Raw genomic sequence first — 14705 nt, 5'->3', positions numbered from 1 at the left:
CCTCCCACAAATCTCTCTGCGTTTGCTCCATTTTACCCAGCCTTACACTGTGATTTTTCTAAACAGAGCAAGTCTTCATTGCCTCTGGTGACAGAGGCAGATGAAGGGGCCAGAACATTCTGGACGATTCCAGGGGTAGTTTCCAGTTAACTTGACACAGCACTGTGCTTCCTGTCTTAGCCGATGTGTTTCTTGGGATCTTTATCCATATTAATACGTATTAAAAATGGTCACATTTCCAGAACATACACCCTTGTCTAACCAGTGAAAGTGAAATAAGAAAGGGGTGTCCATCACCCCAACATCTATGTTAAAGCCAAATGACACATAAAGAAAACCAAGTGTGCTAGACAATTTTTACCGGAGTCTGAATTACAATCCTATATAATAAAAGCCTAATATGCAAATTGACCATCACTCCAACACTAAGATGGCTGCCCCCATGTAGTCAAAGATGGCCACCACAAGATGGCCAGCAGGGGAGGGCACTTGTGGGAGATCAGGCCAGCAAGGGAGGGCAGTTGGGGGTGACCAGGACTGCAGAGGAGGGCAGTTGGGGGCAATCAGGCTGGCAATGGAGGGCAGTTAGGGGTGAAGGGGCCAGCAGGGAAGGGCAGTTGGGGGTGACCAGGCCAGCAGCGGAGGGCAGTTAGGGGCGACCAGGCCAGCAGCGGAGGGCAGTTAGGGGAGACCAGGCTGGCAAGGTGGGGCAGTTAGGGATGACTGGGCCAGCAGGAGAGGGCAGTTAGGGGCGACCAGGCCAGCAGGGCAGGGCAATTAGGGGTGACCAAGCCGGCAGGGGAGGGCAGTTAGGGTTGATCAGGCTGGCAAGGGAGGGCAGTTATGGGTGACCAGGCCTGCAGGGGAGGACAGTTATGGGTGACCAGGCCTGCAGGGGAGGACAGTTAGGGGAGACCAGGCTGGCAGGTGAGGACAGTTAGGGGCAACCAGGCTGGCAGGGGAGGACAGTTAGGGGTAACCAGGCTGGCAGGGGAGGGCAGTTAGGGGTGACCAAGCCGGCAGGGAAGGGCAGTTAGGGGTGACCAGGCCAGCAGGGAAGGGCAGTTGGGGGTGACCAGGCCTGTAGGGAAGGGTAGTTAGGGGTGACCAGGCTGGCAAGGTGGGGCAGTTAGGGATGACTGGGCCAGCAGGGGAGGGCAGTTAGGGGCGACCAGGCCAGCAGGGCAGGGCAATTAGGGGCAACCAGGCCGGCAGGGGAGGGCAATTAGGGGCAACCAGGCCAGCAAGGGAAGGCAGTTAGGGGTGACCAGGCTGGCAAGGGAAGGCAGTTAGGGGTGACCAGGCCAACAGGGGAAGGCAGTTGGGGGCGACCAGGCCTGCAGGGGAGGACTGTTAGGGGAGACCAGGCTGGCAGGGGAGGACCGTTAGGGGAAACCAGGCCAGCAGGGGAGGGCAGTTAGGGGCAATCAGGCCGGCAGGGAAGGGCAGTTAGAGGCGACCAGGCCAGCAGCGGAGGGCAGTTAGGGGCGACCAGGCCAACAGGGCAGGGCAGTTAGGGGCGACCAAGCCGGCAGGGAAGGGCAGTTAGGGGTGACCAGGCCAGCAGGGGAGGGCAGTTGGGGGCGACCAGGCTTGCAGGGGAGGACTGTTAGGGGAGACCAGGTTGGCAGGGGAGAACCGTTAGGGGCGACCAAGTCGGCAGGGGAGGGCAGTTAAGGGTGACCAGGTTGGCAGGGTAGGGCAGTTAGGGGTGACTGGGCCAGCAGGGGAGGGCAGTTGGGGGTGACCAGGCCGAGAGGGGAGCAGTTAGGCATTGATCAGGCTGGCAGGGGATGGTGGTTAGGGGCAATCAGGCTGGCAGGCAGGCGAGTGGTTGGGAGCCAGCAGTCCTGGATTGTGAGAGGGATGTCCTACTGCCCGTTTAGGCCCAGATTAGAGAGGGCTAAGGGACACCCCCCCATGCACGAATTTCATGCACCGGGCCTCTAGTAATAAATAATTGCTGCTAACAGTCAGTAGCTGCTTGCTACATTTCAGATCCTCTGACACATGGCTTTATAGCCTGAACAAGTATGAGATTTTTCATAACCACAAAAACAGACATTTCAGCAGCCGATCATAGTTTTATTAGTAGTATCTCTTATGAATAAGCGCGGTGGCCTCTCCGCTTGCTTGGCGGCCATTTGGAAGCTCTGGCATCCTGCCCCAGATCTCACCAGTTTGTGGCTCGCATTTGAAAGCCTCTGGTGCCCTCACAGTGTATGAGCGTCCCAATGAGGAAGCTCTGATCGGTCTGATCAGCTGGAGTTGCTGGGGTTTCGTGGACAAATCTTTGTTCTCAGCTGAATAGTAAGCATAGCTGTTTACCAGTGGGTAAGGAGAGGACTCTCTCCCCTTTGAAATGGCCACTTCATAATGCCAGGTGTTCACTGGGCGTCTCAGAATAGAGCTCCCCCCACTAGGCACAGGATTGCTCTCCTTTCAAAGACTCCTGGTCAGTTGAACAACCACATTCTGGGGGGAGCTTGTTAGCTTTTGTCAGCAGTGGTTTCTGTTACGAAAGAAGAACGCATGATCTGGAATGAGCTTTTCTTTGCTTATTGCAGTGCATACACAGGTAACACAGAAGTTACGTGGGTGGTTAATTCAGGCCCACCCATGATACTCCTGAGAAACACACGACATTAATCCATGGCCTTGTATAACCAACGTGGGGACGTGCTGCAGCCGAGCTTCGGGCCTGGGCGCTCCGCGTGCTAGATCCCAGAGCCTTCCCTCAGAGAACCTATTGTGAATTCATTTTCCTGGCCGCCGTCCGCTGACATGCAGCTGCATCCATGCTGCAGGTCTGGGCGGTTGCTCGTCGCAGGTGCTCATGATTCCGAGTTAAGCTCGTAAGAAATAGTAATGAGCCTAGATCATTTGTAGCTTGGATCCCGTTCCTCTTAGTCGGGTCTTTTCAACTTTTTTTTTCTTCCCAATACCAAAAGGTTTGTTTCAGCAACATACACATTTGATTCTCTTTTGCCAATATCTTTAGAACACATGGCCCCTCTGTCCCCCTCCTCTTCCTCTCCAATCTGTCTAATGTTCCCTAAACACTCTCTCGTGTTGTTGACATCGCGACCGTCTCTGAGGCAGGAACTCTGTATCATTTCTCTTGCTTCCTTGACCAACGTACCGGCACCTCCTCCTCGTGGACACTTGTCCTGGCCTCTGAGACGCGGACAAGTTGGCACCTGCCAGAGGAATGCCAAGTGTCCTTAGCACGGGCCAGTAAAATTGCCGCCCGATGCCTTGATCTGCTAGAGGGGAAGTGAGTATTGAAGTGTGGAGACAGCCACAGAGCGCTCAGCTGTGCCCATGCACTTGGCCGCTACCCATGCTCCCAATGTCAGTGGTGCTGGGTGTGGGGCCAGGAGAGGAGAGCTGGCGCAGGCCTTTGGCTGTCATCTGGAGGCAGGTGGGCTCTGGCTGACGAGCGTGAAAATGTTTCATTCAAAATGTTTGAGCCCTGGGCTTGCTGCTTCCACCGAGTCCACAGGGAACAGAGACCCTGCTGAGTGGCGGCCTGGCCCTGGGCAGGCGAGTGTACCGGCCCCGCAGGGCCAGGCCTCCGGCTGTGCCCGTTACCACCCCGGCCTCAGCACATTTCCCCGTTGGGCTCTGTGCCCAGTTTCATCTTCTCCTTCTCAGCTCTGCTCCCTTTCGGGTGAGACAGCCCTGTCCCATCTGCACCCACCTCTCCAGCACACTTTGGCCCCCCTCTCAAACCCCCCTCCCAGTGCAGCCCCGTTGCTGCCGTGGTTGGGAACGTGGCCCCTGGAGGGGTCGGATGTTCTGTGCCAATGTGCATCTCTTTTCCTCTGTGTGTGATCCTCATTCCTCTTCCGGCTCCCCCCTCTCACCTTGCACACCCACCTCTCACCTTGCTTTCTGCCCTCTGGTGCCCACGTACCTCTCTTCATCCCCTCCCTCCATCCCTGTCCCCGTGTGTGTGCCTTGCTGGCGTTCCGAAGCTCACTAGACATCTGTCACCTCTCCTCCCTGTAAGTGTTAAGTCATCATCACCAGGTTAAACCAGATGAGACGTTGGACGCAATCTTGCTCTGTCACGAAGCCTTAAACCCTCCCATTGTCTAAGACGGTAACACTCCTTAGCCCACGCCTCACCCGGCCTCGCCTGAAGTGTTAGCTGGACTGCTCAGAGCTGCTGTGGATCGAATATTTCCGTTTCCAGACAGATGCTCTATGATGTCTGCCATTCTGGCTTTTCATCTCACCCCTCGGTGGTGCCTGTGACTGAAATATATGCCATTTGGACCCGCGCTGCCTCGCACCGCAGGAAGCCCGTTCTGTGGTGCCGGGACCAGGGCTCACGAGGGACCAGGGCTCGCGAGGGAGGGTGGCTTCGCACTGTGCAGCCTGGCTGTCTTCTTTCGTTTGGATGTAACAACTTGAGCTCCGACGACCTTAATAAAAAGGCGTTTCTTGTCGGGTTTTATGGGATTGCACCCGGGAGGCCCCCTACGCTGGCTCTCACGCCCTCTTGTTCTTTCTTGGCTCCTCTGCCCATGGCCTCTGTTCAGGCAGCTGGTCCCTGTGTGTTCCCACAGACCAACCATCTATTGCGCCCATCCAACCAGGCATGTTGGGCCTTGAGGGGACCCAGCAGGTTCTTCCCATCTGGGTTTTGTTCCTGCTGAGAAGTAAGATAAAGGACTCAGGGGACCGGACTGCCGCCTCCGTGACTAAGAGAGAAGTGGCAGCTGCACCTCGTTGTGCACCAACAGCGAGCTTCCTTACTGACCGCGGAGTTCGGCCTGTGACACCTGTCACGGGCACTTTGGCCCTGGGCCCTGGGCGGGCCTCCCACTGGAAGCCTGCAGGTGAGAGCACCTGGGCCTGGGTGCAGCCCCCTCGGAGGGAGGGCACAGGAAGGGTGAGGCTGGCTCTTCCGTCAGGTGTTCCATCAGATCGGCCCTGCCGCCACCACCACCACTGCCACCACCGCCGCCGCCGCCACCATCACCACCACCACCACCGCCACCGCCACCATCACCGCCACCGCCACCATCACCGCCACCACCACCACCGCCGCCGGGCAGCAGGCCAGAGCCTGCAGTGCCGGGTGATGCCTGGCCCCCTCATGCACATACACATCACAGTCTGCCCTGAGCCCGGGCGGCCTTTGGGTCTGGCGCCCACCCCAGTCTAGGCAGCGGTCATCCCTTCAAAAACAAGAGCCTGCCGCTGTTTCCTGAGTGGAAGCTGAGCATGGGCCCCTGAGTAAGGAGGGTGCTCGAGCCGGCAGGTATGGGGACTGGCATCCGAGTCCTGCCCAACATCACACCACCGCTGGCTGCCCCTGGGGGTTTCCCGAGTGACCAGTGAGCTCTCTCTGCATGGCTCCGTCTCCTTATGTGACACCTGAAGGCTGTATTTGACCAGCCATCGAGAGCACGTGGCCACCAGAGAAGTGACACACGGGTAGATCCCTGTGTGCTTTCACAGGTGGCGGGTGTGTCCTGTTAAAATGGCTCTCCCAAGAGCGCCACCTTGGGGCTGCCCAGAGCAGGGCTACCTGAGATCGGGAGGCTGAGGGCTCTCATCTGACAATGTGAGGGATGCACAGAATTTTGATACAATTTTCATCCAACTGCAGTAGTTTATCCATGTGGCTCAGGTGGTCAGTAACAGCCAGGTTTGAAATCTCAGCTTCCCCATCTGTGAAATGGGAGCAAAAATATAGGCGCCTCATAGGGTTTTATAAGCTGCAACTGAGTTTTAAAAAAAAAATACATTTTTATTTATTTCAGAGAGGAAGAGAGAGGGAGGGAGAGATAGAAACATCAGTAATGAGAGAGAATCATTGATCAGCCACCTCCTGTCACAGTTCAATTCCCAGTTAGGGCACATGCCTGGGTTGCTGGCTCGATCCCCAGTGGGGGGTGTGCAGGAGGCAGCCGATCAATGATTCTCATCATTGATGTTTTTATCTCTCCCTCCCTCTCGCTTCCTCTGTGAAATCAATAAAAATATTTTTAAAAAACAAACAAGCAAAAAAACCCCCACACTCAACCTTCTGGTTCATGGGCCGATGCTCAACCACTGAGCAACACTGGCCGGGCAGGAGCAGATGAGTTTTTAAATCACCCAGCGCAGTCCCTGGCTCAGTACGGGTTCGCTGCGGTTATTATCGAAGCCATCACCCCAGCCGTCCCGCCGTCACCGGAGCCAGCGTGCCAGCGAGCTGCCTGCAGCGAGCCAGCCCAGCACCAGGACCGCTGCCCCGCCCTCCAGGAGCGGCCCGCCTCCGATCCGATGTGGCCAGGAGCTCCTGCACAGGCCTCCTCCTCCTGAGGGTCACCTGAAGGAGAGTCCGGAGGAGGCGCGAGGGCGCAGGGACGATGGCGTTTGTCTGCCGCTTTATACAGTTTGTTTGCTTCCACCTGCCCCCTCTGTGAGCAAAACAAGCCAACAGCAGCACAACTGCGTGGAGCAGGGCCCGGACAGTTTCGGAGTCAGGGCGGGACGGCCGCCCCGCAGCCGCGGCGGTCTGGCACTGAGTCGCTTTGCTGTGTTCCGCCAGAGCTTCTTTCGCAGGCACCGCAGTTTGAATTCCAGGTACTTTTCATGTATCACAAAATATCATTCTTCCGATTTGTTCCAAGAATTTTAAAATGTAAAAACTATTTTTAGCTCAGGGTGGTCAGAAAGAGGCCACGCCTCGCTGTGCCCGCCAGGCCCTTGCTTTCCAGGCCTGACTGGGAGCCCCGACCTGGGGGGCCCGATGTGGGGGCCCTGACCTGGGGTTCTGACCTGGGAGCCCTGACCTGGGGCCCCGACCTGAAGCCCTGACCTGGGGTCCTGACCTGAAGCCCCGACCTGAAGCCCTGACCTGGGGCCCCGACCTGAAGCCCTGACCTGAAGCCCTGACCTGGGGCCCCGACCTGAAGCCCTGACCTGGGGCCCCGACCTGAAGCCCTGACCTGGGGCCCCAACCTGAAGCCCTGACCTGGGGCCCCGACCTGAAGCCCTGACCTGGGGCCCCGACCTGAAGCCCTGACCTGGGGCCCTGACCTAAAGCCCTGACCTGCCTCGGGTAACTAACTGGTTGTTTGACCTGAGCCAGTTGTCGACACCGGTGGCCTCAGTTCCCTCCAGTAAAAATAGCAGCTTGGCTTGCAGTCTCCTGGGCCGCCTGCCTTGCGGGGCCGTGTGGGGCCGGCCGGGTGTGGTTCCACGTGCCTTTGCCGTCAGCAGGGCTGGAGCTGGGCCTGGCTCGGCCTCTGACTTTCAGGGATAGTGGGCAAGTTCCCAGGCCCCCCAGTACCTCGGTTGCCTCATCTGTAAACGGGATAAAAGGACATCCCTTTGGGTTGTGAGCCCCTTAACTCATGTATCCACCGAGCATTCATTGTTCCTCACAAACACAAATACCTCTTGTATTTTTTTAGAAGAACCTGCATTCCTGTTGATAACAATGTAGAAAGAGAGGTCTACACTCTGCCAGTGGGTTTCCTCTTAGCCTGTGATAAAAAGCCCAGGAAGTTGCGGCGGGGGGGGGGGGGGGGGGGGGGGGCGGGCGGGCGGCGCACCCTTTGAACCAAACCCTGTAATGTGTGTCCTCCCTTGTAATGAAGGCAGAGAACAAACTTGATCAATTAACCTTGCATCTCTGTGTGGCTCTCTCACTCCACCCAGTGGCAGGAAGTCTGTGGTCAAACAGGCAGAAGAGGGAGAACTTTAAAGACTGCCATAATTATTCTTTTGTAAAATCTCCTCTACCACTAGAGCGAGATTTCATTTTGAAATCGCCCCCCTTTGTTCTCTGGGGGGCAGATCCTAGGCGCCTGCAGTGCGGCCAGCGGGCGTGGCCGGCCGTCTGGTCAGGTGGTGATTCAGGTTGCTCCAAGGGAGATGTGGCCGGGGCAGGAGCTGGGGCAGGGGCAGGAGCCAGGGCAGGGGCAGGGGCAGGGCCAGGAACTGGGGCAGGGGCAGGAGCCAGGGCAGGAGCTGGGGTAGGGACAGGGCCAGGAGCCAGGGCAGGGGCAGGGGCAGGAGCCAAGGCAGGGGCAGGGGCAGGAGTCAGGGCAGGGGCCGGGCCGGGCAGCTGCAGACGGGACTTGGCAAGCTCCCATTTTTCCTCATCTCTCTATTTGACTCTGTCCCGGTCTCTTTTCTGTGCCTGACCCTCTCTGGGTTATTCCTCATGAGTCTCTCTTATCATGTGTCTCTGGCCTCTCTCTCTCTCTCTCTCTCTCTCTCTCTCTCTCTCTCTCTCTCTCTCCCCTCCTCTACCTTTTTCTTCTTCTACCCCTCCCCCTGCCACTCCCCCTTTTTCTCTTGTCTAAATCTCTAGTTTTCTCCTTTTGTCCCTTCTGTCTCTAATCTTTCTTTTTTGTCTCTTTCCTCCCTCTGTGTATCTCTTGTCTGTCCATCTTTCTATCTGTGCATCTCGTGTCTGTCATTTTTGGACTCTGCCTTGCCCTCTGCCTCGGGCTGTTCCTCTCCCCCTGTGTCTGTCTGTGGCCTGTTTGTGAGCATCGCCCCCACCCCACCCCACCCCACGCCCCGTGTGGACTCTCCTCTGACCAGGGCCCTGCACACGCTCCGAGCCCATCCAGGCCCGAGCTTCCATCTCAGCACGAGGACTCCTCCCCCGGCTTAGCTCTGGGCGTGCTCGGTGTATGCTGAATAATTAAGGCTGTAATTAAAGTGTAAGTGCAAGTATAATTAAAATTCACTTTAGTGGATCCTGAAATTATGAAGCAATTAGGTATTGGATGTGGCCCGGCAGGAGCAGCTGGAGGAGAGCTGCGCCCGTCCTCCCTGGCCCGGCCCTGCCCACCGCGCTGACCCGGAGCAGCGCCCCGCTTGCCTGGGGCCCGGGGAGCTGCTGGGCAGAGAGGGCTGGCGGCAGCTGGGCGCTCTCACGCCGGGCACGGGACTCAGCAGCTGCTGCTCCGCCCTTAGCTACCGGCCCCACAGAAGCCCTGGAGAATCCCGGGAAGCGGGGAGTGTTAGGCCGGATTGCAGGCCTATCAAACGGCTATCTGCGGATGTTGGGGCAGCAAGGCGATCAGAAGCGTGTCTCTTCCCCCTCCCCCCCAGCACGCTTTGAATGTGTGAGCCAGCGTGGCGTCTGGTCCGCCGGCAGGTCCCGCCAGGGCGGCGGGCGCTGTGCTGAGCCCGGACACCCTGGGGCGCGTCGAGCCCATTGCCAGCCCGTGAAGCTCGTGTTCCGTGGGGACACGATGTGTCAGGAAGCGGACCGGGTGCTGGGGTCTGACTCACCGGCCCCGGGAGCTCCTTTTATAACCCTTCGCTCCGGCTGGCAGGCGGGAGGTGGTGAAAGGCTTCCCAAAGAAATGCCACTTAAAGGGACATCTCGGGACCAGATGGCATCGGCCGGGCAGAGGGGGCAGCAGAGCCCGGGTGGGAGGCCACGGCCCGGCCTGTCTGCCGGGTCCCGGCGTCCCAGGCCACACATTTCCCCCTGGGAACGCCTGGTGTTCGTCGGGTGCTGAAGAGGATATTAGTTAGGCTAGTTGGTTGCGAGGAAGAGAAGCCCATTTGTCTCGGGGGGGGGGAGGGAGGGAAGGGGGGTCAAGAGTTTATCTCACCCCTACACGTACAGGGGAGCCCCGGTGATTACCACTTCTCATGGGCGGGAACCACAGGAGAGCTGGCCCCAAGCAAGAGCAGGGCCGGGCTCGGGAGCCCTGGTCTGGGACTCACAGCTCTGCAGCCGGCTCCGCGTGCTCTTGCCTGCTCACCTGTGACAGGGCCTTTCCCTGCCACACGTCTGTCACGCATGCTGCCCGTCCCCATCTCAGGAGAGCAAATCTGCACAGCTAACAGCCACCGCCAGTATTTGGACTGTCCTTGATCAGGTGCAATCAGTGTTCTGGGAACAATTGATTCTGCTCAGGAAACACGGGTCCCTCCCCAGCAGGGCGGGGGTAGAGTGGTTTAGCCAGACGGGAGGTGGAAAGAGCAGCACCCTAATCGTGCCTGGTCTTTGCCCCTGAGTGACGTGTAGCGTCACTGAGATTCAAGTGGTCTCACGCAGGGGATAGTGCTGCCCATTTAACCCCACGCAGGAGGCCCGGGAATGAGCATGGAGAGGGAGGAGCAAAGGGCTGAGACTGTCCTGCCAGCCAGGAAGCCTGAGTCCCGGCGGAAAGGACTGACTTATGAACACTGGCCTCAAGGTCATCGCAGAGAGCACACGGAGGCACGTGGAGGACTTCGTAAGCCACAGGAACGTAGATGTCTTATTACTGCCAACATCGTTATCATGGCATGTTTACAGAGTCATACGAGTTACTCGGGATCCAGAATAGACATTTCAAGCATAAGCTCCAGAAATCCTGTAAACCAGTGAGAGGGAGCCGCATGCTCATGCCAGGGCCTCCTGGCTACACCAGCCATGCCCGCTGGACTGGAGCCGGGAACCTCTCATCTGTAGGGGAGGAGAATAACAGCCACCTGGGGGCGCCACTGAGGAGCAAATGAGCTAATATGCTTAGAGCCTGGAGCCCTGGACGCATGCCGAGTGCCCTGCTCTGCCGCTGTTCCTGTGTCAAGCCAGGTCCACCCAGCATGACTGGCCCCGGGTCCACACAGCGGGTGGCAGGCCTGGTAAGGCTGTGGGCGCAGCGGGGCGCACCCCACAAGAGGCAGGCAGGACCCCCGCCCTGGGGTCAGGCAGAGGAGCCTGCCTCCTGGGGGGCCCCTGGAGGTCACATGTTGAGATTGGAGGACGCTCTGAAGGAAAAGGGGAGAGGGAGAAGAGCCTTGGTACCTTAACTTAGAGTTCTTCCCCGGCAGATTGGAGGACAGTGGGGGAAGAATTCTAGCCCATGTCTGTGTGGAAGGAGATAAAAACGTACAGTTACTTGGTCCCGAGACGGCGGGCTCTTCCTCCCCGCAGAGCACAGCCCGAGAGCCCGCCGGGAGCAGTGCAGGATTCCCTGTCCAGTCCACCACCCCTCCGAGCCTCCGCCCTGCTCGCCAGCCTCCGGGACGCTGGTAAACTCCACCAAGTGAACCAGGATGCGCACCGAGGCTGCTCTCGGGACCTAATAGATCTTTGCAGATGCTTTACTTAAGTCACAACTTGCCCCGCCATTTAGCAACTTCGCACGCGGAACATGGATGAGCCGCGTTTCCGCGGTGGGAACCGGGGGTGGCTCGGCGTCTGAGGTCAGCTTCGCTCACGGCTGAGGTCAGGTCCAGGCTTCGCTGGGCAGGGTCGCTCCCAAGTCACTCACGTGTTGCGGGGGCACCGGAGGCCACAGGTCTTCCCTGGCTGCTGGCGGAGTCCATCCTCGGTTCCGCTCCTCCCAGAGGCCCCTCGGGGCAGCCCGCAGCTGGCAGCTTCCCTCCTCGGGGAACAATCCAGGAGAGGAGGGAGCAGGCAGACTCTGGGCTTGGTCACGGAGTCCGCAGAGGCATGCCGTCGCCCGCTGCGTCCTCACCGAGCAGCAGCAGGTGGTCCGGCCCGGCGTGGGGGCGTGAGCACCGGGAGCCATTGGTCCCCTTGGCGCCGCCGCCCATTTCCAAAGTAACCTGTGTAACGTGATGCAGCTTCTGCAGCAGAGGCGCCGACATGTCCGACTTACCCGGCTCCTCCTCGTCCACTCGGGGCCTCAGGGTGGGAGGGTGCCCTGCTCTAACCCAGCGGCCCGCTGCCGCCTCACGGGCAGGGCAGAGGGTGCAGGGCCACACTGCAGGTCTAGGGGTGTGCGCTTTGTACCCCTTGCCCTCCAGGGGCCAGAACTCAGTCACATGACTCAGGCCAGGGGCCTGGCGCCGCTCCCTGGTGGGCAGCCACCCCCCAGCCTCTGCTCCCACTGGACGGGGAGCGGGAGCCGCTGGGTGCTGGCCTGGCCACAGACACTGCCCTTCCAGAGTGCTGTCACGGGCGTTAGCTCTGCCTCTCCTCAGCCTGTGCTCCCAGCACTCTCCCCGCTGACAGGAGACAGCATCGCTCTAGAGCAGTTAGGGCCTGTGATGAGAGGGAACAGGCTCACGCCCGTCGCTGCCGCCGCCCCTGTGGGACCACAAACGCTCTCCCTCCTCTCTGTGCCTCAGTTTCCTCATCTTGTAACAGGGGCAGTAGCACTTACTCAGGGTCGTCGGAAAGACGCATCTGTCACTGACAGTAAACCTGGCCTATGTACGTGCTGAATGACTATTCGCTGTAAGGAAGATGATCATAATGTTATGTCTGGAGATGAAGTTGGGGCTCAGAGCAGTTAAATGATTTACCCAGAACTGTCCAACTCACGCACCGCAGGGACAGGGAGAGGCGGGTTTCACTAATGACTTCCTGCCTTTGGGTTGTTGCCTCGCAGACAGCACATTTGTCCGATTCCCGTGTCAAGCAGCGGCCAGTGAGCATTGAGCCAAAGACCCAGTGCCCAGTGCCCTCCCCGGGGCTTCCGTGTGCCCGGGGCCCCGAGAATCCACGTGACATCACCTTTCACTCCTGCCCCTCTCCAACTCGCCTTTCCCTCCGCATGGATCGCTGCCCGGCTCCTTTCCACGTGCTCCTGGGCGTCCCGGGCCGGGGCTCCACGGCCCGTGTTTATAAATAGGCCGTCTGGCCAACCAGGTGAAAGCGCAGGAAGTGAAGTCAGCTGAGATATTTCATTAGACTTAAGTTTTATCACATTTCTCCTAGGGCTGCTCACCCTGAAGGGACAGAAAAGCGTTTCGCATGTTAATAGTCAGTCCCAGCAAACCTTCGGGGTGCGGGGCCGGCAAGTGCTACAGACTCACCAGGACGGCCTGGCGCGCTCCTTCGTGCCTCCCCCTGTTATATAGAAGGAGGGGAAGCGGAAATGCGCGTGTTGAACGCTGTCATTGTCCCACAGCCGTGGTTCGTGGCCACTGGTGGCAGATGGTCTGAACTGCAGGTGTCAGATTAGGCCACGGCTCAGACCTTCCTTCCAAGACATTAGGACCCGACCTCGGTGCGGCTACAAACCACGCCGCGCCTACCGGACCGGTTACCGTGATTGCAGCTTTCCTCAGTGAAGTGTCTCTGTCTCTCGGAAGTCCTCTGCTTCCTTCTTTTCCAGCTGGACCACTCTTGATGCAGATCTCCTCCGTGGCCTCTCCTGCCCGGACACTGACTAGACCTGTGACATCACCTCCTGGAGCTCAGGGTTCGGGTCAATAGTCATGCGCCCTCCGTGTGGCTGCTGGTGTCCCTGCCGCCCACACCCGGGGTTTCCTTCTCTTGCTCATTTTTAAAAAATATATATTATTGATTTTTTTACAGAGAGGAAGGGAGAGGGAGAGAGAGTTAAAAACATCAATGAGAGAAACATCGATCAGCTGCCTCCTGCACACCTCCTACTGGGGATGTGCCCGCAACCAAGGTACATGCCCTTGACCGGACTCGAACCTGGGACCTTTCAGTCCACAGGCCGACGCTCTATCCACTGAGCCAAACCAGTTAGGCCTCTTGCTCATTTTCGACACAAAGTTTTTTCTTCAGATCCCATAGTCAGACTGTTCAGTCAAGGGATAAATCCATTGCAGAAGATTTTCCTTTTTCAAACTCGTTGAACAAGTGGTTGTTAATCTTCCTTTTTTCACAATCTTATAAGAACCTCATTATTTTCATTTTCTAAATGCCAGAGAAAATATAGGCGGTATCTTTTAATGCCAGACATTTAGATGAGAAGAGGGGAAAATAAATTTGTCATTTGGGTTTATTTAAGTAGCCATATCTGCATCATAAAAAGCTGAAACGGAGTCGTAATTGGATTGCGTTGGTGAGACGGGCGCCCGGTCATGTTAGGTTTGACCTTGGGGACCTCCAGTTCCATGTCAGTGACTGTGCCCCTGCCTCTCCCAGGAACCAACGTCCACGAGGCCCAGCGCATCCTCAGCAGCAGCGGGCTCCCCATCACCGCGGCCGTCGACCTGGAGGACGCGGCCAAGAAGGCCGTGGCCAGCGTGGCGAAGAAGTGAAGCCTTTGCCTGTCCCCGAGGAAGAAGTCCATTTTGCCATAAAAAGGGCTGGTTCTCTCCTCACTGAAGGAAATGGTTATCTCTTTGGGGAAAACACGGGAAGGGGAGAAGCAAAACCATTGTGCGAAAAATCTTAATTCTATATCTTCTTGAATCAGATATCTAAACAGACTAATCTGATTTCACTTATGTCTTTATTAAATTAATGCCCTGTCTTCTCACACTTTTCTGTCACCGTGAGCCTGCTCAGTAGACCTTGTGTGGCCGACGCTGGGGAGCGTCTGTGTGGCCTGACAGGCCCCATTCACTGCCGGCAGTTGGGGTGACATTTAATCCTGAACAATAAAAAATCACATGCCGTGCAAACTCAGGCAAGACTACCTTAACAGATAGAGTTGGTGCAGCTAAGACCGTCAGACAGAGAGCTGTTACACTGTCACAGCTTTCCACATTCCTGATTCCAGCACATGCTGGGAAAACCCATGAATATTCCAAAATATGTTTTACAGTGGGAGGTCCACACTTCACATGATATTCCATATATTCTTACCTTTGCCTTAATACTGAGTATACTCCTTACCTCACTCAAAATAAAGCCAGAAGCCTTACTTGTAATTTTTTAGTAGATTTTATTTAATGTGAAAACTGAGGAGAGCTGATTCTTATGTAAATCTCTGTAATTAAGACATTCCAAGATGAGACATCATTGTAATTTTATCGTGAGGGTCAGTATCTTCTCCCCCTGC

At 57.3% G+C, this 14705-nt stretch overlaps 1 protein-coding gene across 1 annotated transcript in view; it reads left to right on the top strand.

The window, feature by feature from the left end:
* SUCLG2 (succinate-CoA ligase GDP-forming subunit beta) overlaps positions 1-14357 on the top strand; it is a 270953-nt gene extending 256596 nt beyond the window's left edge. The window contains exon 11 of the mRNA XM_054729710.1: positions 13844-14357. Within this exon, the coding sequence (XP_054585685.1) occupies positions 13844-13959 (116 nt within the window). The 3' untranslated portion in view covers positions 13960-14357. The remainder of the gene's footprint in view (positions 1-13843) is intronic.
* The last annotated feature ends 348 nt before the right edge of the window (positions 14358-14705 follow it).

The sequence above is a fragment of the Eptesicus fuscus genome, chromosome 18 (genome assembly GCF_027574615.1).
Source record: "Eptesicus fuscus isolate TK198812 chromosome 18, DD_ASM_mEF_20220401, whole genome shotgun sequence".
In the NCBI taxonomy this organism is placed as follows: domain Eukaryota; kingdom Metazoa; phylum Chordata; class Mammalia; order Chiroptera; family Vespertilionidae; genus Eptesicus; species Eptesicus fuscus.
This window is presented reverse-complemented; position numbering and strand designations above follow the sequence as displayed.